The sequence below is a fragment of the Protopterus annectens genome, chromosome 4.part1, assembly GCF_019279795.1.
Source record: "Protopterus annectens isolate FY-2018-M chromosome 4.part1, PAN1.0, whole genome shotgun sequence".
In the NCBI taxonomy this organism is placed as follows: Eukaryota; Metazoa; Chordata; order Ceratodontiformes; family Protopteridae; genus Protopterus; species Protopterus annectens.
Genome location: NC_056734.1, coordinates 469,750,189 through 469,774,945, shown reverse-complemented (window position 1 = coordinate 469,774,945; position 24,757 = coordinate 469,750,189). Strand labels below are relative to the sequence as shown.

Sequence of the window (24,757 nt, the reverse complement as noted above, 5' to 3'; positions counted from 1 at the left end):
TGAGAGCCAGGCTGGTGAATTTTGGAGAAAAGGTGGCGCATTATATTTAATAAATAATAACAAGTTGTGCTTCTTTCATTTCAGAAAGTGTGTATTAATTCACATTCCCTACTTCTATCAATGCTCAAGCAATATTTTAAAAGTGTCCCTGACTAATTCTTTATTTGTCCCTGATTCTTTTCTCATTTGTCTTGACTGGCTTAGTTAACTACCTGATTTAGCTGGGAGAAATGTGGTGGGGTTGGAAAAACAGGTTCTGAAGAGCATTTTTTTGTAATAGTTGCACTTGAATACTGTTGCATAACTATTTTCTGCTAAGTATATTGTATTTTATTAATGGATTCTGCTGACTTTGTTTTATTTGACATGATTGGATTTTAAAAATGTACAGTATTCACTACGTTAATACTTCTGGCCCACTTCCACCATGTCCCAATGAAATGGTGCGGTAATGCAGTGCGAAAATAGGGTGTTCCTCATTTTGACTGTCACACATTGCTAGGGTTTGTGTTCCACATTGGCTTCTTAAGAGGTTGAGACCTATGCTCTGCATCGATCAGTAGTATTTTGAAATGAAATAATACATAAAAGTAGAAATAGTGAGCCTCAGCACATAAATGCAAAGCTGCTTCATAAACTGGAAATACAGACCTTTGTGTTTAGGAATGCCGAGTTACAATGTGTAAATTCAGGATTGCTGGCATCATGCGAGTCACAATGTATAAATGAGGGCATTGTGAAGAAATACCATTGAAAAGTCTCATTGGTATGGAGATGCTTTACATATGTACACCTGTAGGTGGAATGTAGTAATAGTCCATAGTCAGGTGAATGAATGCGGAAAAATTCAATAAAACATTTATACACATGTTCAGTTTTATGTTAATGCCCATCTTCTTCAATACAGAACATTCTGATGTACCGAAAAGCAGTTCAACATGAAGATACTGAGCTGATGAAACCATGAATGTGGAAGAGACTATACTGGTTGTCAGGAATATAACCTAGCAAACACACTTAGATATGTTATGGTGCCAACATGCTTGTTGGGAAAATAGATTAATTTCACTAACACATACAGTGATAACTTGACTTAGAAAATGATAATATCTTCCCTGTATTTCCATCCCTTTCAGCTTCTTTTGCTAGTATTTCTAAACATTCCTGTCCACTTCCTTCATAACAATCTAAGGCCATAGGTGAATTTAGTGTTATTTCATATAGTCAGTCTTTTGCTGAGACTGGCACTACACAAAGTTGTTAAAACAGGAGGAACTGAGGAAACATTTCTTGTGATGATATTACTTAGTAGCCTTTTTAAACTGTGGCAAAAGATCTGATAGTTCATGCATTTAGTATTTAGGGGGTGAAAAGTAATGCACACTTTGATGCAGACACAAATATGAATGCAGATGAACCAGAAATACAAACACACGCATACACACAGGAATGCAATATTCACATATGGATGGAGGCACATGTTCTCACTCTCCCTCTCTACACACACACACACACACACACACACACACACACACACACACACACACACACACACACACACACACACACACACACACACACACACACACACACACACTTGCTCAGGTCTTCATTTATTTTGAAACTGAGCAGAGAAATTTTAAGGAGGGATATAGACTTGTATCAGCAGATTTTAAACAATCACACCATTCAAATACTTAAAACAATAATGGCACATATCCTGAGAAATCAAGTTGGGTATGGGGCCTAAAACAAAACAAAGTCCTGTTAGAAGACATACACTCATGTATTTTTTGTAACAACACTTTGCTTTCTCTTCTATTAATGTATTTGTACCTGTCACTGTCTAAAATAAGATTCAATAAAGATGTTAATAAAGGACATGCTGAATAGGCATTTGATTTTTAAGCTGCACCTGGGAGCAGGGATGGTATCTCAATATATCACTTAGCTATGTGACACCATTTCTGACTGGTTGACTAGCTGTAGTAATTTGAGACAGGGAAACCATAGTCAAATTCATTTAAGATTTAGATGGTATAAAATAAATCCTGTGTTATATATCATCCAAGATATTTATGAACTATAAGATATATTTTCAAGTTATTTTGTAAGTGGCATATTATGAGTGAAATGTGTAAGAGGTTGGCCTAACTGTGGAATATACTAGTGTATTGTCAGATATGGGCAACTTGTATTTCAAACTCATATTCTCCATATATCATCTCTAAGCAGCTGACCTTCAGCTGATATCTGCCCCTCTCCTCATTCACTGGGTCTACTAGTCCTGCCTTAGCCACCCTAAAGTGCAACCCAACGACCATCCAGGGCCAGTGAGTAGTACAAGGACAGTGGTGCTGCAACATACTGCTGCCATGGCATGTTACCTATTCTCCTCCCAGCCATTGGTAGCCCCTGTGAGCTCCAACATTGGTGCTGTATCAATAAATGTATGCATGCTTTCCCATGCATGTTCAACATCTCACTAAGCTGTACACCTGCTTCACAGTATAACAGGCTGCTAGAGTAGGCATCAGTTACTCTCCTCTGCTGTCTCTCCTGTGTGACCCCCACCATTTCCTTCTAGGCAGGTCTTCATAACCATACATTCAGCTGTAAAATGAAGCCATGTCTGGAAATTAAAAAAAAGTGTTAAAAGTAGCGTACTGTAGCAATGACATTTATTTCATAAATGAAATTTGATATAACATGCATTATAATTACAAAATAATTTAGATCTCTTACATGTCTCGCCAAATTCATAGTATATCTGTGATTCATTTGGTAGGTTTTTTCCATCATAAGGTAGATGTGTTCCATTTGCAGTTAAGAAATCATCAGTTGGATCACCATTAAATACACCTGCAAAGCAAACACAATTTTTATATTTCATTATCCTTACTAGTTCTTTTATGTCGATAGGTATGTTTTTATTACGTATTTCAGTCAGATCTGGAGAAGGCTACATTAGGACAAAATCTAGAATACAAATTTATAGTACTACATATTGGAACAGTGCTGAATGGAAAACAGATGTTTAGCAAATAATTATGGAAGTATCAGCTGTGTGTCCATGGTCTTTATAGTCCTTTCCAATTAATGAATGATGTTGTTGTTTGTCTTTTGGCTTTTCCCGGTTAGAGGTCGCCACAGCGGAACTCCTGTCTGCTAATGATTGGCAGTAGATTTTTACGGTGCTGAGTTTACAGCTCGACGCCCAACCTTCAACGAAGTCACGCCCATTCACACATATCTTTCGGAATGCCATTCAACTGCGGGGAGGACATGCAGACTCCACACAGAAGGCACTCCCCGCACTCCAGCCGAGAATCGAATGGGAGAACCTCTTGCTGTGAGGCAACAACACTACTGCTGCACCACCGCGGATAACTTTCCAATTCATGAATGATAATTTTAGTAAATATATGAAAAATCACCACAAATATATTTATTTCAAACAAATCTAAAGTCTCTTTTATCAAAACATTGCATTGTTTCTACCACCAAAAAACATCAATGTATTGTACACTTCTGTGGTTATATATTACAATGAATTCAGTTATCTGCTCAGTATATAGTAATATGAGATAAAGCCACTTATGCAGAAGTGAAGTATAGAAAAGGAAAAGTACAAAAAACCCCAGCACACCTTTTTTTCTTCCTAGCTTAACCAGTGACAGACACTGTGGTAAATTAAAGTACAGGAAAGTAATTAAACTTACCATGACAGTAGATGTTTGAATAATTACTGTTGCAGTAGCCTTAGCTATATGAGTTATATCCTGCCAAGGATATAACAGTCAGCCAACTTCCAAAGCTTCAAGGCACCTTCCACAAGCCCTTCAGAACTTTCATGTTGACAGAGAGAGGGGTGATGCATCCTGAAAGGCCAGTGCTAGGAATAACAAAAAATAAATGTCCACAAAAAAAAAATGGGATGGAAGGAGGGAGTGACTACTTCAGCACTGATTATTCACATATCTACTGTTATGGTGAGTTTACTTATACGATAGCACTATGCAAACACTACTTATCAACTGTCTCTGATTTTGACTTAAATTTTAGCCGTATCCCTCTTAATCCCTTCTAAAACTGGTGACTTTTTGAGAAAAGGTGTTGAATTACACTTAATAAATATTGACTAATAGATTTATTTTAATTCAGAAAATGTATATTAATTCACATTCTATTATTTTGTCAATGTCTCAAGTTAATAATACTAATATTTTAAAAGTGTCCCCAGTTGTCCCTGATTTTGTCAGGATTTGTCTCTAATTGGTTGATAGCTATGGCACTATGCCCATCATATTGATAACTGCTGCAATAGGCTTGGCTATATGTGTAGATTACCCTACTTTACTACATTTGGCAGGTGGAAAGAGAAGAGTCCAGAAGCCCCCTGCAGAATGGTCCTAGCAAAGCCTGATCTAATCCTAGACAAGGAACAGTATGTACAGAGGACCAAGCTGTAGATTACAGAATACTTTTAGAATCCAACCCAACCCAAAAAGCCATAGATGAAGCCAAGGCCCAGGTAGAGTGGGCCTTTCTCCTGCCTGGAATAATTTTTTATGTTGGGTACATCAAGAGGCAATAGCCTTAAACAACCATTTGGAAATTGCTTGTTTTGACACAGGTTGTCCCTTCTTACCTTCACAAGAAATGAACAATCGATCTGAAGATCTTAAAGATTTAGTTCTGTCAAGATAGTACCTGAGTTGTCTGTGGACATGCAAGGTATGGACTATCCTTTCTACCTCATTTTTAGGTTCAGGGAAGAAAATGAGGAGATGGATACAGTAGCTTAAAGTAAACGTGGATACCACTTTAGGCGTAAAAAGCATTAGTCCTAAAAGAAACCATGTCTCTGTGGAAAATGAGATAGAGCTGATTTACCATAAGAGCTTCAAATTCAGATGGCCTTTTTGCACAGGTGAGAGCAATCAGTAAAACTGTTTTCCATGCTAAGAACCTCAAGTCAGTCAGGTTAGCTTTTTCAAAAGGAACAAGTGTTAGCCTCCCTAACACAAAATTAAGATCTTAAGGAAGGGTCACTGGTTTTATTTGAGCCTTCTTATGCAAAACATTTTGACATGAAAATGCAATGAAAGAGGAAGATCAATGAACATACATGCTGAAATGGCCAATAAATGAAAATTGAGAGAGGAGTAAGAAAGGTCATAGGATAGTAACTCAAACAAATATTACAAAACCAGGTAACAACTAGCCCTGAATGAATGCTGGTTATGTTGTTGGCACCAACTAGAAAACCTTTTTAATTTACTAATGTATGAGTTTCTAGTCAAAGGCTTTCCTACCTCCATTAGTGCCTGCTGCACATCATAGATTCATAGGTTCAAAGGTTGGTACTAGGCTATTGGCCCTAGGGCCTATACAAGTTTAGCCATAACAATTCCCTGGCTATTTCTTCCCAGAATATTTACTTCTCTGGTCCCCTGTCTAGCAGGGCGACTGCCGTGATCCCTGGGGTGAATTTCCTATCTCCCATCCAGTTGTCAAAGTTCCTTTAGAAGAGGGCCAAAGAGGTGCTCAGCTTGACATGTATGGGCAGTCTATTCCAGAGTATGGGGAGTCTCTAGGTCAGGAACCTATCCCTCCAGCATGTTTTGTTCATTGTGATGACCAAGTTTAGATCCCTGGAGCATGTGGCTCTGAGGGATTGTGTAGCATGTCCAACAGCTCTGAGTTTGACATAGCCTTGTATGTTAAGCAGAGATCGCCTTTGAGTAGCCAATATGTGACAGAGTATAGCTGAAGTTTTTTTACATGGTCAGCATAGGGCATCTGCTTTAGGCTTGTGATTCTTTTAGTGAGGTATTTCTGTGGCCTTTCCAGTTGTTGCAGATATCTTGTTTGTACATACCAAATGGGGCATTGTACTCTATAAGGGGTCTAATGAGGCATGAGCAGAGTGGGACAATGACCTCCTTTTTTCTGGATGAAAAGCCCTTAGTGATGAGGTGTGCCACAAAGAAGGATTTCCTGACTGTTGTGGTGATGTGATTATTGAAGGTGAGACCACTGTCCACCTGTGTCCCTAAGTCCCTTATCACACTTTCAGTGTTTAGTGTACTGCCACCTATGTGGTAATTCACGGGTACATGTTTTTTCCCAAAGGGGATAACTATACATTTCTTGGCACTGAGCTTGAGCCCATGGCTCTAGCACCAAGCATCTGTTTCTGCAATGCCCTTTTGTAGAATATCCACATCATTTGGGGATTCAATAATGGCTCCCAGTTTGCAGTCATCTGCAAACTTTATTAGTCAGAGTCCCTTAGTGCTGGCATGTACTTCAGAGAAGTAGATGCAAAACAAGAGTGATCCCAGGACTGAACCCCGAGGTACTCCATTTGTCACTTGTCTGGAGTGGAGTAAAGTAAAGAAGTGTCTAAAGGGAATTAAAACACTATCCTCCAGGTAGTCATTTGAAGTTGAGTTGGGTCTGGGTGTATCAAACACCCCTGTTCTTGTTTGAGTTGATCAATTCTGTAAGGAAGCTTGTTGCGATTGCTCCTGGCCATTTCCAAAAAGGGAGAACCACTGTTGTATGGGACAGAAGGGAGTCACCATAATGATCCTGGGGATTTCCTTCTGAATCTTCAAATATACCCTGGATATCAGTGGAAATGTTGGAAAACCATGCAAGAACATTTATGTCCAAGGAAAACAAAAGAAAAAAAAAAAAAAGAAAAGGCATCTGTCTTCCAGGCCTTCTTGCATGGAGTCCTGGAGGAGAATCTTGTCATCTGTTCAGAGATTAGACTATTAAGTCTGCTTGAGGGTCTCCCCACAGACAGAATAAATCTTGGAAGACCACCTGATCTAGTTTACATTCATTAGGGTCTGCCCCTGTCCTGCTCAGCTTATCTGCCACACAGTGTTTCCCTGTTGGAATGTAGGATGCCTGTAGAGTGAGACTATGCTGTGAAGCTACATCCAAAGCTAACATGGCTAGTCTACACAGGGGTATGACCTGGCTCCCCCTTGTTTATCAATGTACACATGACTGTGATACTGTCTGTAATAACTTGAAGAGGTCCCAAGGACCAAAGATGATTCAGAGAGTTGAATGCATTGATCGGGGGGTGGGGGTCTATGATCGGCTACTGAAAAATAAAAAAAACAAACTGTGACATATCGAACAGAAGACAGTGAAACCAACAATTGCCTAAGAATGACACCATCGAAAAGTCATCAAATGGCCATTGTTGGCCAACATCGCAAACACAACCAACCAAGGTGGGTGGGGCTGTGCTCCTACATAACCCCAAACTATTTATACCAAATCTGAGATGGCAAAACAGTGGGGAATAGGGGAAATTTAAAAGGTTTCCTGTCACTTACCTTATGCTTTGCATTACTTCTTGCTTTTTGGTCAACTATGGCCATTCAATGAATTTATTTTCGATGATGTCATTGTTTGGTAATAGTCAGATTCACTGTCTTCCACTCAATATTTCACCGTTTGGATTTTTTATTTTTTGGTAGCCGAACATAGACCCAATCAGAGCAAGCAGCATATGTATGTGCTTGCATCTGTCACTGGTGTCCTACATACCTTGTACTTTTATCCACCCTGAAACTCTTCCTCAAAGCACAGTTTGAGGTGTCTATGGTTACTGACTGCTTTGGAACAGGGAGTGACAAGGAAAGACCCAGTTTAGATATTTTTGCTTTGAACACCAATTTGTTTTTCTCTTCAGACAAACCCCAGTACTGGGATTTGGAAAGACAAAAGGATATTTGTGCTGGGACCAATGCAACTTCAGTTACCATTTTATGTTTCTCCTCTGGAGTCTTGCTAGGCATATGAAGAGAATCATAGATGCCATTAGACCCAAATTCCGGAGGTATTCCCTCACAGTGACTGAAGTTTGAGTGGAAAACCCTAGAAATAGATGTAGATATAGATTTATTTTTCCTGTGGAAGAAAAGCTCTGTGAACTGAGGTATCTAGCTCACACACCAGAAACACAATCCTGTGTGAAGTAGTAAAAAAAGACTTTTCACTGTTTTCTTGGAATTCCATCTTGTGTAAGAGATCTCGCACTCAAGTGAGAGATTCTTGACCCCTTGAAAAAGGCTTTGTAAAAATAAACAAGTCATCTAAATATGGTAACGTGGATAACTTGTAACCTGTAATGAGCTATAACTGGAGCTGCTACTTTGTGAACACTCTTAGTGCAGTAGATAGTTCAAAGGATAAGGCGGAGAACTGATAATATGATGCAGACAAAAAAATTAAGACACACATGAAGTCTGTATGACTAGGGATGATAAGCATCTTTTAAATCTTGTGTTGCAAGGAAACATGAATTAGGAACAAAAGGAAACAGGTTATAAAATTACATAATTTTGAATATGGGCATTACCACAAATAAGTTTAGAAAGGAAAGATCCAGAACTGGTCTCTAAGCATTTTCTTTCTTTGCCACTGAGTCTCCTCAATATCTCTCAAGAAAAATACATACTGGATGATTTTAATATTGACTTTCTTCCTCCTCTGTCTCACCTAACCAATCAGTAAGTCTTTATAATATCTTATAGCTAATCACCACTCCCATCCATTATAATAAAATAACACTAAGGGAATATTAATTGACTGGATTCTTACATCTAGTACCTCAAGTATCCTTCTAGATACCCAAAGTGATTATCTCCCTACATTTGTAATAAAAAAGCAAAGTAATATTCAAAGCAGCCACATTTCAGCATTATGCATAATTTCACACATTTTAACAAAGATTCTTTTATCTCCTGTCTAAAACTGTATAACTTGAATGCTTTAAAACACATTCCACTACATGATTCAGTAGCTTTTTTGTTAAATATACCTTCTTGAACAACCTAAATGGACTTGCTCCACTTAGAAAAAAAGGCAGTTAGGGCCAAACCTGCCCCCAGGAAGTCTGGAAATGCAAAACACCTTATGAGACTTGGAGATAGAGTCTGACATGTGTGGGTATTCAACAAAACACTTAACAAATCTCCAGAAATTCAGAGGACTCAGAAACCGAATTAAAACTCAAAATTCAATGAAAAATATACTATGTTTTGATAAAACATATACTATACTGACCCATACCATAAAAACTTCAAAAATCCCCTAAACATTCTGGTCCTCTAAACCAGCTGCTCAGTCCCAGTTGCATGACTCAACCATCTCCTACACTAAACAGTAACAACAACTCTACCAACTATGCCGATGCTTTCAACTCTTATTCCATTCATTCAGTTTCATCACAAGTACAACATTCCTCTATTTCCAACAACCAGACAACAGAACCTCCTACCATTCCTCTTCATAACCTCTACTTCCAACCAGTTCCCACTACTTACATAAAAAAGCCATTACTTAAATTGGGGTCGGGAGGGTAGCCTAATGGTTAAAGTGTTTGACTTACAAACACAAGGTACAGGGTTTGAGTCTCACAAGGTTTAATTGGCTAGGCTTAAAATGGCTCACAAGGGCAGTTAGCCTAGTAGCAACCTATGAAACCCACTGCCTTAGCCCCCATCAACCTACCAGGAAAATACCTTAATATGGCTGCAGAAGCAATAGAATACCTCATCTCTGTTCTAATAAATCACTCCATCAGAGAACCATGTGTCCCTACCCACTGAAAAAAAAGCCACATTTTTCCCATCCACAAAAGAGGCGTACAGTTGAACTCTCAAATTACAGGGCTTTTGCCATCTTCTACTGCCTTATCAAAAATACTCAAAACATGCATCCAGTCACAACTCTTACATTACCTCACCCAAAATAACCTTGTCTCTTCATCTCAGCATGGTGTCTGTCCCCACCACAGTACCTCTACTGGTTTACTTTGTTTCATCAATACAGTAAATACAAACAGAAATGATGGAAACCTAGTGTCTGCCCTCATTCTTGCTTTATCCAAGGCCCTTGACAGTTTCTCACTCTGTTCCCCTATGCAAACATCATAACCTGGGACAAGACACCACTGCTATATCATGGTTCGTTAGCTACCTCCAGATTAGAGCTCAAGCTGTCAAGTGTTCCAGTCAGTGTACCGCAAAGATCAGTCTTAGAACCCATTCTCCTTAACATCTTAAGCAGTGACTGATCTAAAGCCAGTAAAACTGCACCCCTAATACAATATGAAGATGATGCCACAGTTATCTGTATTGTGAAAAATATCAACATACTATAAGAACTTACCCAAGAGTCCTTCTCCTCTACAGAAACCTGGCTAACATCTGCCCAGCTATTCCTAAACCCAAGTAACGCCAAACTAATCATATTTACTCCCATACAACTTACAATCAACAAAATGTCCTTCTCAGTTACCTCATCCAATAAAACAAAAATCGAACTTGTCACACATATTAAACTGCAAGGCATCTGTGTAGATGAAAACCTACATAAAAAAAAAATGACACAAACATCCAAAATATAGTTCAAAATTTACACCAAAAACAATATTCTCTCTATAGATCCAAACCCTTCCTCTCAGACACTATAATAGGTTCATAGGTTCATAGGTTCATACTAGGCTATCTGCCCGAGGGCATTTATAAGCCTAGCCCATTGTTTTGTGGCTTACGTCACCCCTTTAGTATGGGGAACTATACCCATTATTTTGCTGTGCCTCTGTCGAGCAGTGACACTGAGGTAATTCCTGGGGTATATCTGCGATCTCCCATCCATTGGTCAAGATTTCTCTTGAACAAGGCCAGCGAGGTGCTCTGCCTCACATGTACCGGGATTTTGTTCCACAGCATAGGGAGTCTTTGGGTGATGAATCTATCCCTCCAGCACGTCCTATTAATAGCCGTGTCGAGGTTTAAGTCTCCCGCCCTTGTGGCTCTGATGGATCTAGATTTTTGAGGTGAAGCATATTCATCAAATCTGGGTTTGACATGGCCTTGTATGTTAGGCAAAGGTCACCTCTGAGCAAGCAGTGGCGACTGAATAGAGCTGGAGTTCTTTCAGTCGGGCAGCATAGGACAGATTTTTGAGACCCTTTATCCTTTTGGTGAGGAACTTTTGTGGCCTCTCCAGCTGCTGCAAGTGTCGGGTCAGATACATTCGAATGGGGCATTGTACTCAATCATTGGTCTGATGAGTGATAAGTAAAGGGAGACTATGACCTCCCTTGATCTAGATGAGAATCCCTTCATGATAAGGTGGGCAATGTAGAAGGACTTCCTAACTACTTTAGCTACATGGGTGTCGAATGACAGACTACTTTCAACCTGGGTCCCCAGGTCCCTGATAACTTCTTCTGTGCTCAGTGGATTGCCACCTATTTGGTAGCTAGGGGTAACCTTGTTTTTCCCGAAGGGTATGACTATGCATTTTTTGGCATTTAACTTTAGGCCGTGGCTCTGGCACCAGTTATCCGTTTCTGTGAGACCCTTCTGAAGGATATCTGTGTCAGATGTGTTTTCTACTATGGCGCCCAGTTTGCAGTCATCTGCAAACTTTGTCAGCCATAACCCTCCTGTGTTTGCTTGTACTTTGGAAAAGTAGATGCCAAACAAGAGTGGGCCCAGGACTGAGCCCTGTGGGACACCACTTGTGACAGGCTTTGAGTCTGACATGGCACCAGCAACTCTGACCCTGTGGGTTCTGTCACTCAGCCAGTTTGCAACCCATCTTGTGATGTATGGGTTAACATTTAAGCTGATGAGTTTTTCAATGATACCCGAGTGGGGTATTGTATCGAAGGCCTTAGCCAGATCGAGGTAGGCTGTATGGACTGCCTTTCCCTCATCAATGGCTTTGGTGACCGTTTGAAAAAGTCAACCAAGTTTAAAAGGCATGATCTGCCTTTGACAAAGCCAAACTGGGTTGGATCCAAAGTCTGCAAATTCCCTATGTCTTTATTTATGAGGTCCATTATGATCCTCTCCATGGCTTTGCAGATAAGGCTTGTCAAGCTAATGGGCGGTAATTTCCAGGGTCTGTGGAGGCACCGCCTTTGTGAAGTGGGACCACAGTTGCAGTGCGCCACTCCTGGGTACGTATCCAGAGGTAAGACTTTGATTAAACAGCTGTCCTAGCTGTGGGTTTAATTCCTCATTGAGTTCGTGGAGCACACAGCCGGGGACACCATCGGGTCCCATGGATGCTGTGTTTTTGCTTTGGAGAGAGCAGTTCTCACTTGGGCTGGAGATGTTTGGGGGCTGCACTCATTTGGTATAGATATCTCTCCTTTTGGGGAGGGGAGAAGTTTGCACTGAACCTGTCAGCCAGTATGTTGGCAATGTCTGTAGGATCAGTAATCTTCACATCATTTTGAACTAGTTCTGAGCATATCTGGGAGTTTCCTCCTAGGTTTCTAACATAGCTAAAGAAGGCCTTATGATTGTCTTTTGAGTCTTTAGCTATTTTTCTCTCGAAATTTGCTTTGGATGATTTTATGAGAGCTCTTAGTTTTTACTTATAGTGATCAAGGGTGTCTTACCTTTTAAGGATTTTGCTCTATCTTGTAGTAGCTTCCTCCTTTTGTTGTAGAGTTTGTTTATGGCTGGGGTCCACCAGACTGGACGCTGCCTTTGGTACAAAGAGTCTTTGTTTTGCTTGGGATTGCCTTATCCATGCAGTCCTGCAGGTGCTGGTAGAAGGCGTTTGTAAGTGATTCAGCGGCTTGAGTATTGTTTTCCACGCTCGGGGCCTGAAAGGAGACCACACTAGTCTTTAGAAGTGTGAAGTCGGCTTTGAGAAGTTCTTTACTGTGGTCTTTTTATTTTAGGTGGGGGTGGGATGAGGAACTCCAGCGAGATTAGTTTGTGATCTGATCTCACCAGTGAGGGGTATACTTCGGTGTTGAACATTGTGCTCCCATGTTCGTGATGATGAGATCAAGTATGTTATCTCCTCTTGTGGGGATGGTGACTAGTTGTTCCATGGCATTTGAGTTTATGAATTCCAGGAACTTTTGGGCTAGGGTGTTTGGGCTTGAGTAGTGTTCCCAGTCTATATTAGGGTAATTGACGTCACCTAGTATGATGGTGTTTGGTGATACATTTATCCCCTCTAGTGTTTTCAGGAAGGCCATGTGAGTTTCCTGAGTTTGTGAGGGTGGCCTGTAACATGCTACAATTTGCAGAGCAGTCTTGCCTATGGTTAGAGTGGCACAGTGGTGTGTTCTATGTGGAAGATTGGCAGCAAACTGTGGTATTTTGTAGTAACATTTGTAGTAACAATGCCTTGCAGTTTAAGAAAACACATTGCCTCTTTTTTCTTTTTGAATATTGTAACAAATTCTGCATAAATCTTTAATAACATCCAAGTGACCTCAATAAACATTTGGCAATGTTACTACAAAATACCACAGTTTGCTGCCAATCTTCCACATAGAACACACCACTGTGCCACTCTAAGGGAACTGCAGTGGCTGAAATTTCCACAGTATCTAACATACTCACAACTTCTACAAATCCATAACATTGTGTATAAACCTAACAAATGTCCAGCCATCTCCAATCTCATACAAATACATAAATCCAAAAGACTTGGAGAAATTAAACCAAAAGAATATATAACCCTTCCAAGCCATTGTGTTCATCGGACAAGTATCTATTACATGTATCCAAACCCAAAAATTCTGCTGGCAATTCACTACTCTCACATCACCTCACTAATTCCTGGAACTCCATCTCATTAGCAATACAATAACAGCACACTTTTTCAGATGATATAAGAATGTCATTTGGTCTTGATAAATGTGCAAAAGCACGAAAACTGCAACACTAGATAAAAGTTTGGGACAAGAATGTGATATAAAAAAACTTGAGCAAGAAGGAGTGTATAAATATTTGAGGAATTGATGAAGGATCAACAATAAAACATGAACAAATGCGAATACAACTTAGTAAGGAATATTTCAGAAGACTTTAATCCTGAAAACAGCACTGACATCTAGGAACAAAATCCAAGCTATAAACCAATTGGCTCTTCCTGTCCTATCTTTCAGTTTTGGAGTGACTGATTGGCCCCACAATGTGTTGGATAGATTAGATAGGAAAACAAGAAGGATGGTTCATGCTCACAAAATGATTTATAAAAATCAGCGCATACCAAGATTATATATTTCCCATTCAAAAGGAGGGATGGGCCTCCTTGAAATGGATTACATGTATAGATCTGCAATCGTGGGACTCCACACATATCTGCTGACCTAACAAGACCCAAATGTAGTGAAAGTTTTGAAACATGAGGAGAATAAATCTAAGATGACTTCTCTGCTTAATCTGGCTGAAGCATATTGGCGTCAAGCAGGAATGGAAATCAAACCAGAAGTAGATAAAAATCAGGTAGCAACTGAATGTGCCAAAACATAGAAGAAAGAATATAAGGTAAAGGACCAGACGAGAAGGCAAGAAATGTGGAAAATGCATAAATATAGATGCAAGTACAGAAAATTTCTGGAAGAACCTCATGTTGATCAGGAATGAATGGAGAAATGGTTAAGGAGAGGTGAATTGAAACCAATAGATGAAAGGTTAATATTGGCAGCCCAAGATAGTGGGCTGCATACACATTGGTTTACAAAGTCCATTGAATATGTGGGAGAAACAGACAAATGTAGCTTTTGTAAAACTGAATTGGAAACAGTTGCACACCTCTTTGCTGGTTGTGATTTACTGATGGCAGAAGGACTGTATACTGAACGGCATAATACTGTGGCAAGACTGTTGCACTGGGGATTGTGCAATCATTATGGTACTGAAGTGGCTGAAAAACACTGGAAACATGAGCCACAAAGCATCATAGAAAATGAAGAAGCCTACATCACATGGAATCATTCATTACCAACAGTTCAAATGATAGATGCTAGAAAACCAGATATAGTGGTCCAAAAAAAGAAGACAAAAGTAGCATTGATCATTGAAATTGCTACACTCAGTGACTATAATGGCTTGCATACAAAAACAAAGTCATAAAATGTCAGGATTTGCAGGCAGAAATGAGAGCAATGTGGAAGAAAGATACCCACACAGTTCCAATAGTACTAGTAGCAACAGGTCTTATAAAAAAGATTCTACAATCATATTTAGATATGCTACCAATATATGTAACTCCGTACGAATTGTGGAAAGAGTCATTACTGGGCACATTGCGGGTGCTGTGAAGAGCACTTCTAGCTGACATGAAAGAGTGAAACAATACTAATTTCATGAACTTTAATCATACTTTGACTTAGAAATGGGGTCCATTCCCGTCACAGTATTAGAAACCTAAAATATTTGGAGAAATTAAAAAAAAAATAAGAGCACTACCTGAAATAATGTAAAACTCAACTAAAGTCCTACCTACTTAGTTATCAGCTATGTACATTTGATATTCCTGGATAATCACCAAACCCTTACTATCACCACCCTTTTATCTAACTGCCTATAATACAGCTACTATTTCACAATCTCAAATTATCTGACTATCATCTACCCCTATCCACTAATATCCCTATCTCCCTTTTACCTGGACCTACTTAATACTCCTCATGATTTGTAACCATCTTCATTCTATAATTACTTCACTATATCCTACTGAATATCTATTTACAGGTGATTCCATTTGAAAATAAGTAGACTCTTATTATTTTGATATTGAGCTGTCCAATGATCTGGGCATATGGAAGGTGCCCTGAAGCTTTTGAAGCTAGCCAGCTGTTATATCCTATGTAGGATATAATCGCTGTTGCTAAGGTTACTGCAGCAGTACTCAGTATGATGAACTTCAACATGGATGAGCTACAGTATGTGCATATGAGATGCTCAGATAATTTGACAGTTGTTAACTGGGTTGGTCCAACCGGACTGCATAGCCATTTTTCAGTGGAGACCTGAGGAGAAAAGCTCCACAGATAGATAAATACAAAAACAACATCATACATATTGACCTACAGATGTTTACAAACAGGCAAAAGAAAATACAATTTATAAATGAATATGCTACAATATCAAGAGTAATATTGAGGTTTTAAACAACCTTGGTACCTATTAACTATATAAAAATATAATATACAAAGTTAGATTCCATCTAACAAATACCATCATCATTCATGGTTGGTAGAATATCTTAGGGACCTAAAAAGGGGAGTTGTGGTAAAGTGAAAGAGTTCAGGAAGGAAGAGGAAGAAGGGAGCGAGCATTTTAAGTGGGAGTAAGATGCTATCAGTATGTCAGTGATATAAAAAATATAATGTTTTTCAACTCATTGTGTTTTTGAAACCAATTATGTAGTAGAAGTCAATACTCAGGACTCAAAATTAATTTAGCATTTAGAAAAGGGAGTGATTATAATCACAGTTTCTTCCCCCAAGGAATATGGCTGTGATAAGTGAAATGATATAGACAATGGTGAGAGATGTTAGAAAGGTGAATAATTCTTGGAGATGATACTGGTCACTGTTATCTCTACTATCAAAGCCATTAGATATACAGGTAATCAATAATGTGGATTGCAAGGCCGGGAGGCAGGGATGGTAGCCAAAGGATATCTTGAAAGCCAGCATGCAATTATTTATGCAGGAGCTAATGGTCTGGAAGGGCCTATTGTGGAATATAAGATGTTAACTGCTGTGGAGCCAGCAGATACATGTGTTGGGATAGGTGTTTTGTTATCTTTTTGTGATGCTTTCTGTCATCACATCTAGCTAAGCAAAGAAATAGAGTGTTATGGAGTGCAATTGATGCTGACAGCATTGGGCAGGGATAATGGGCTTAGTCTGGTAGTGGGCTGAGGTGATGTTTTGAATACTAAGACATACTGCAAAGGTTAGGTTGCAATGTTTGTACCTAGGTATATAGGGATCAGCTGCTTTGAAAATAGGTGTGGAAAGTTACATTAGGAGTTTGGATACATTGAGATATAGGGTATTCCATATGGAATTCGGAGAAAAAAATAGTGAGATGAGGTATTATGTTACAGAAAATGGGATATGCAGAAAGTACTGATAAGTTATTTGGAAGGTTAATGAGGAATGACCAGATTGAAGGCAAGCAAGTGGACAGCCCAGTAGTAAAAAGGTAAAAACAAAAGGGAAGGGAGACTGAGGCTTGGCCATAAAGTTTAGACAACAAATAATGAGCAGAGGGATAAAAGAATGGTTAGAAGATAACATTTTAAATGACTTGTAAAAACATAGTACAGTTGAAGGTTAGTATGAGGGTGAGACAGGATTGACTCTCCTTGTTTCTCTCATAGGTAGGCAGCAGAATATAGGAACATAGTTCTGGCAATGTCAGTATAAAATATACTTATATGCATGTTCAGAAAAAAACTAAAAAGGAATAAAGGCTTAACAGTGATTTCTTTAATGTCTGGAATAGTCTGCAAAGTAATGGAAATGGAAGAAGGAGTAAAGAAGAAGGGTGGAGAGAGATACACAGAGTGTGTTGTAAAAACAGTAAGGATGCTACTAGGCTACAATCTCCCCAATCAACTGCCTACTGTTATAGGACAAGACCAGCTTATTAAAATGTATATTAATTTCAGTTTATTAATGATGCTATAATATTATTGTTAAAAAGCAAATATAATCTGTATGCAGGGCTGGGAAAAATACAGCTTCATAAGCCACAATATTGCTGTCTTTTAAACTGCATTCTTTTAGTATGTAATAAGAGAAAATAGTATGTGTTGCAGTTACTCCAAAATGAATTTGTTAGCCGGACTCCTCCAGGCTAGGGGTGCATTGTTGCTAGGGCAGGTTTGAAACATCCAAGGTCAGAAATAAGACCCCTTGGAAGCAGGTGGATTATGTATAGGAAGGTGTTCACGTGAAGTTTGAAGCAAAAATTACGAGGGATGAGGACATTTGCAAAGTTTTCTATAGGACACAGTAATTGTCTTGTCTTTGTGTCTTTCGGCTTTTCCCGGTTAGGGGTCGCCACAGCGGAACTCTGGTCCACTAATGATTGGCAGTAGAGTTTTACGTGCTGGCTTGCCGGGCCTAACACACAACCTTCAACGAAGGAATGCCCATTCATGCATGTTGTCACACAGAAGGCGCTCTAATTGAGAATCGAACGGGCAACGTCTAACTGTGAGGCGACAACACTACCGCAGCACCACCACCGCAATGTAATGAAATTGCATGGCCAGTTTGATAAGAAAATGTATAAAAATACATTTCTTTGTATGTAAAGTGAGAATGCTTCATCAAGGGCTATGAAGACTGACTCCCAGCACTGTAAGAATAAAATTTCTGTTTGCACAACCTGAAGTGCTGTTCCTGACTAAAGGCATATAAGGTAAATTCTTAATGTTACTTATTTATGACTATAACACTACTAATGACCTATGACTCTATGCTGATGGTCAAACTGTACCTAGGCTGTGGTAAAAGCTGCTAACTGGACATGTTCAGCTACCCTTTGGCTATATCACTGGATGAAGTGTTCAGACAGTAGAAAGATTAAGGAGCTCATGCCAGAAAAAGATGATGATATTGATGCAGAGAAAATATTTTCCCAGTTGTAGACTGATCACTTCTTACAACCAGAACAGAAGGGAAAGAGCTACCAGTCAGCATGTTTTTTTTATGTTGCTGTGGCATAAGAAAAAACAATGTGCTAGGCATAGTCAGTACCAGTCACAGTACAGCAATCTTATATTAAAGGGGAGATCCAAATGACTGGAACATTGTCAAAAGACAGACTACATGCACCTGAGTTTGAATGAATGAAAGAAACTATAGGCATACCTCTTCAATTGTCCCTGATTATCAGGGACATTCCTGATTTTGGCTCAGGATTTTGCTCCACGTTTCCTAAAACTCACAATTTTTGAGAAAAGATGGTGGAATACTTTTAGTTATAATCTTCTTTTACTTCAGAAAATGCGTGTTAATTCACATTTTCTTATTCTATTGGATTCTAAAGTTAACAGTAGCAATATTTTAAATATTCCTGACTACTTCTGGCATTGTCCCTGATTCTACAGTTAAGAGGTTGAAAGTTATTGCTAGAGGAACAAGGTAGGGTGGACTGGACAAACAATCTAATGATAACTGCAGACTTTATCCTAACAGCTATGAATAGATGTCTATTTACAAGAAAGAAAAGAAGGCTTAGTCAGTGAATTAAGTGACTAAGCAAGGAGGAGCATAAGTACCTTAGAAACAATTACTATAAAAAAACAATTCTATGTTTCTATGTTGAGGCAGGAAGGAAAGTAATTCAAATGTTGAAGGATGTCAAGAATGAGAAGGAAAAGTAATTAACCCAGGAGATAAGATGGGAAATGAAGTAATTATTCATATATATATGAGAAAGAAAGGGGGCTACTGAACTAAACAGGCTGAAAAAAGATAGAACTGGAAAGGAAGTCAAAGATAACCCAAGCATAGTGGAATAAACTGTCTTTCAGCTTTTCCCGGTTAGGGGTCACCATAGACTCCAGTCCGCTAATAATTGGCAGTGAGTTTTTACAGTGTCAAGTTGCCAGCCCAGCACCCAACCTTCAAATAAGGCACACCCACACATGCTCGCACCTACCTGCATGTCTTTAAATTCACTCGACCATGGGGAGGACATGCAGACTCCACACAGAAGGCGCTCCAGCCGAGAATTGAACCGGAGAACCTCTTGTTGTGAGGTGACAATGCTGAATTCTATGTCTCAGTATTTCCAAAGCAAAAAGGAAGAGGGTCTACTCATTTGGGAGGAGAAATAAAAGATTTGGAAGAGATAGACTGATAGATTTATAGAGAATGAGATGGCTGAAAAGAGACTGTCTGGGCTACATGTCTGAAAAAATCACAAGCCCCAAATGAGATAATGATTAGATTAAAAAAAAAAGAACTTGACAAGTGCTTTTGCAGAAGTCTTTACAGAAATATTTAGTAGCTTTTTGCCCTTGGGGAAGTATTATATTTCCAGATATATCAGTCTTAATTGTTCCCTTATCTATGGATGGGATACCAGAATCAGTCCAGGGAACTAAAGGCTGGTTAGTAGATAATTGACAGACAAGGTGAAGACAAGGGGTTTTAAGGAAAGGCTTGGGGCTTTTTTAAAGGCTAGTAACTTCAGCATTCAGACAAGTAAAGCTTCACTGCCAAGGAGATTTGTTAGTAAACTTCTTGCAGTTTTTGGAGTGGGTATCAGCAGATCAAGGTATCTATACTTTATTAAGACTTTTTTTCCTAGGTTATATTTGTCCTCATGTCTGCTGACCACCAAGCCCCCACTCTAACAGAGTGCCCATTCACTCTTCCATTCCAGGGTTTCATCTGAAGCTAAGGAGAGAGCTGACAGAGGGGTGTCATCATTCAAGCAGCTATGATGGAGTATCTATTTTATTAGTCTAATCCCAACCTCCTAGGGAGAAGGAACAAGTGAAGTGCATCATCACCATGTCCACAATGCTTTTATAAGCACATGCTTTTGCTCAGTGGTGGCTTGCAGAACTTAATGCCTACCCCACAGAGCACACACACTGCATCACCTTCCTTCCTTCCTCCAAGGGCTAATGGTAACGTACAAAGTCAGCATACCACCCCAGGATGTGACTGCCATTCCTCCCAGTCACTAGCTGAAATCACATCATCTGGGAAATAGTCACGACTTTATCCCTTTACACCACTCTCTCTGTTCATTAAAGTTTATGTCCAGCTGCCATACTGTATATTGCCTAGTAAGCTGAAGAGGTATGGTGTGGTACACAGACTTAGGAAACGTGGTAGAATGTCTACTAGGGGAAATCATTGCAGACTAATAGGAAGAGTTTGTCTGGGAAATCAGCTGACCACTGCAGTGCTGTGAAGATCATATTTCTTTTATTTCATGCTTTCTGATTTATTTATCTTTGGATCATACAGATATTGATAACATTACCCTGGAAAGGGGAAAAAGCAGAGACTGGAAACTGTAAAACATCAACAGGTGGGCTGAAAGGCAGTTAATTAATGTTCACTCTAGATAAGTGAGAGGATCTGTATTTTTGGGGCAGCAACTCAAATGTCATCTGACAATCAGGAAATCATAGATTACAGACAGTGGCTAAAAGAACCTAGAAGTGACCATGACATCAGCCTTGGACCATGAGATACAAGTAGATAAGGCCTGCTCATAAGGTTTCTGTTGGTTTAAATGCAGTTTAATATTAAGTGCAGGGCTACTTGTGTACCCTGAACTCATGTACCATGCTTTTCAGAGTTGTTGAGCTGATGCAGGTTTCCATACCAAAAATAATATATATTCTTTAATGTACTTTTGTAGAGTATAATGACTACTACATAAGACTGTTACTTTTAATTATAGCACCACATGCAAGGCTAATACATCACTACTGCAAGGCAGCAATGCTGCAAAATGCATAAAATTGCAGGTTATAAGGGACAGGCAAGGGCATACTCCTGATTTAACACAAGCAGAGGGGAGCATAGCATGTTTTTAGCTCTCAGTTAAATGTCAGTGCTAGAAAGGTTTGATGCTAAGTACACACTTTTACATTTTTGTCAAGATTTACTTTTCAGTGAATTCTCATGTCATGTTATACTGATCTTCCAAACATTTTTTTTGTTTGTTTTAAGCAGTGATGTGCAAAACACGTTAAATAAATAAATGTATACATGGAGTAGACATCATGTTCTTATAATTAAATCAAAAACTGAGATGGTTGCATTTACTCTTGATTTGTCATTAACGTGTATGCTTTTATTCATTCACACTGTAAAACAAAGAAGGCAAAACTGAGCAACCAGTGTTGATATCTGACAAGTTAATTACCTAGCAGGCCTTCAGTGTTGTTTTGATGCTGAACGTTCATTAACACTTTGAATGACAATGCTCCCAGTGCAGCTGACACAGACACAGAAAATCCTCCATCAAAATCCACTTTTGTTTCATTCTCTGTTTTCTCAACAGTCGCTTTGCTTACATATGTAGTATTACCAGCTATGGATACAAAAATAGAACATGACAGCAATCAGAAATTATCCAGAACAATAATTATTATTTTATTTTATTTTATTTTATTTTCTTCATTGCATAAACATGTGAGCACATGTCCATGTTCCAGGGTAACAGGATATAGCTGCTTCACAAACAGTTATTTACCACAATCAGACATATTTGTAATAAACCAAGAAATAAGTTTAGAAGTCAAACACTTCTAGTCTTAAAAGCATGCATATTACAGTGGAATAACAATGACTGCGAAATATATGTGTGTGTGTATATATATACACACACACACACACACACACACACACACACACACACACACACACACACTCACACACACACACTCACACACACACACTCACACACACACACTCACACACACACACACACACACACACACACACACACACACACACACACATACAAATAAACAAGCATTCCTTACCATTTTGATATATATATATATATATATATATATATATATATATACACATATATACATATACAGATATATAAATACACACACACACACACACACACATAAATATATATATATATATATATATATACACATATACAGATTTATATATATAGATATATACATATACGGGTTACATACACTAGATTGAATTTTCACTAATTCGAAATAGAGCATGGAATGCTCACTGCAGCGAAAGTGCACTTAATCGAAAGTGCACTTACGCGAAGTTCAGTACAACAAATGGGTGTTGTACTTAACTTCTGTGCAGTACTCACAGAACTTAGGGTTAGGGCACGTGTCATAGTAAGGGGATAGCCCATAGGGCTATCCCCTTACCATGACCTGTGCCCTAACCCTAAGATCCATGACGACTGCATCGCAGTGAAGGACATAGCAATGTCCTCCACTATGGTGCGATAGTCACAAACCTTAGGGTTAGGGCATGGGTTAGGGTAAGGGGATAGCTTTACTAACTATCCCCTTACCCTAACCCATGCCCTAACCCTAAGGTCCGTGATTATCACACCATAGTGGAGGACATAGCTTGTTTTTTATGTCCTCCACTGTTCTGCGGTGTTTTCAGTGAAGTGCACTTACGCAAAAGTTCACTTTTGTTCTTGTAATAGGAATCCATATATACATAAATATGTATCATATACAGACCACAGGAAAAATTGAGACTTGTAAACAACAAAGTTGCTGGCTGAGAATCCTAAAATATCAGGGAAAAAGAAAGTACAGTTGTGTACACTTACCATAAATGTAGATGGTCGAGTTTATTCACTGTTGCAGTCATCACATTTGGGTTATCTGTTTGCAGTAACCCTTAGTCAGCCTGATTAACAAAGTCTTGGGTCCTGCGTCGGTTGTCCATGACATCAGGTAGTCAATAAAGCATGCAGCCAATGCCATTACATCAGTTTTTCTTACCTCAGATGTCAGGTGCCCCCATAATGGGAAGCAATTATATATATAAGGTTACACCTTCAACAAAAAAGCAAATACACTAAAAAGCTTTAAACATAGTAAGCAAGAATAGAGGTATAGCCAATAGAAGGGGGTTGGAGGGAGGGTAACTAGGACTGCAGCAGTGAATACACTCGAACATCTACATTTATGGTAAGTGTACACAACTGTACTATGTTCCTCATGTTTCACTGTTGAAGTCATCACATTGGATAGATTCCCAAAGCTAGGGATGGGAGGAGGAAATTAGATAGCAATAGGACCAGCTATAAGGCCCTGCAAGACTGCAGTGGCAAAGCCAGCTCTAGATTTTGAGAAAATTGGCAAATGGTAATGCTTGTTGAAGGTATGTACAGAATTCCAGGTAGCAGCTTCTAGGATGTCTCTGGTAGGGACACCTCTGAGAAAGGCTGTAGAGGTAGATGTAGCCTTGGTTGAATGTGGTCTGATCCCCTGTGGGGTAGGTTTTCCATGGTGCTTACAGCAGAAATGAATGCAATGGCCTATTCATTTAGAAATAGTTTGCTTTGAAATGGCCTTCCCTTCTGCCCCCGCAGCAAATGCAACCAGCATTTGTTCAGATTTCCTAAGAGGTTTAGTCCTGTCCAAATAAAATTTAAGTTGTCTGTGCACATCTAAGGCATGCAGCATTCACTCCCCTTTGTTCTGTGGATTAGAAAAGAATGTTGGCCAATGAATAGACTGATTAAAGGCCACACTGGATACCAACTTGGGCATGAAGGAGGGATTGGTCCTGAGGGACACCCTGTCCGCATGAAAAATTATAAAAGGCTCCACTGCCATGAGGGCCTGTAATTCAGACACCCTTTTTGCTGAAGTGATGGCTAAAAGGAAGGCTGTTTTCCAAGAAAGAAATTTCAACACTGCATTTACAGCTGGCTCAAAAGGAGGTAGAGTGAGTTTTTCCCATACAAAGTTAAGGTCCCAGGCTGGAGTAGGAGCTCTCCTGGGTAGTCTTACGTTCTTGACCACTCTGAGGAACTGCTTCAGCAGTGGATGAGAGAAGAGGGGTGGTTCTGTGTTGTAATGAGCTGAAATGGCTGAGGCATGAATTTTGATTGAGGAAAAGGAAAGGCCCTTGTGCAGCATCTCAGTTAGGTATTGAAGAATTTGAGGTAAATTGGGTGTTGCTGTGCCCATCCCCTGAGCTTGGTTCCAGGAACAGAAGCTTTTCCATTTTTCAGCATAGGATTTTCTAGTGCTAGGCCTCCTTGCCTCCAGAATGGTATCCAACACTTGCTTACTGAGGGATGGTAATAGTAAGTAGCCAGGCTGCCAGGTTCAGGGTTTGAAGCTGTCGGTGCAGAATCTGGCCCTCCTGCTCAGACAGCAGGGCAGGGGTCTGAGGCAGGTGCTATGGTGCAAGCAGTGACACACT

At 39.4% G+C, this 24,757-nt stretch overlaps 1 protein-coding gene across 1 annotated transcript in view; it reads right to left on the bottom strand.

Annotated features, from left to right (window-relative positions):
* The window catches only part of LOC122801232 (mucin-like protein), a 468,953-nt gene that overhangs the window by 60,642 nt on the left and 383,554 nt on the right, over positions 1-24,757 (bottom strand). Inside the window, exons 23-24 of the mRNA XM_044070784.1 lie at positions 21,735-21,902; positions 2,746-2,862 (exon numbers count right to left, since the gene is read on the bottom strand). Of these exons, the coding sequence (XP_043926719.1) occupies positions 2,746-2,862; positions 21,735-21,902 (285 nt within the window). The remainder of the gene's footprint in view (positions 1-2,745; positions 2,863-21,734; positions 21,903-24,757) is intronic.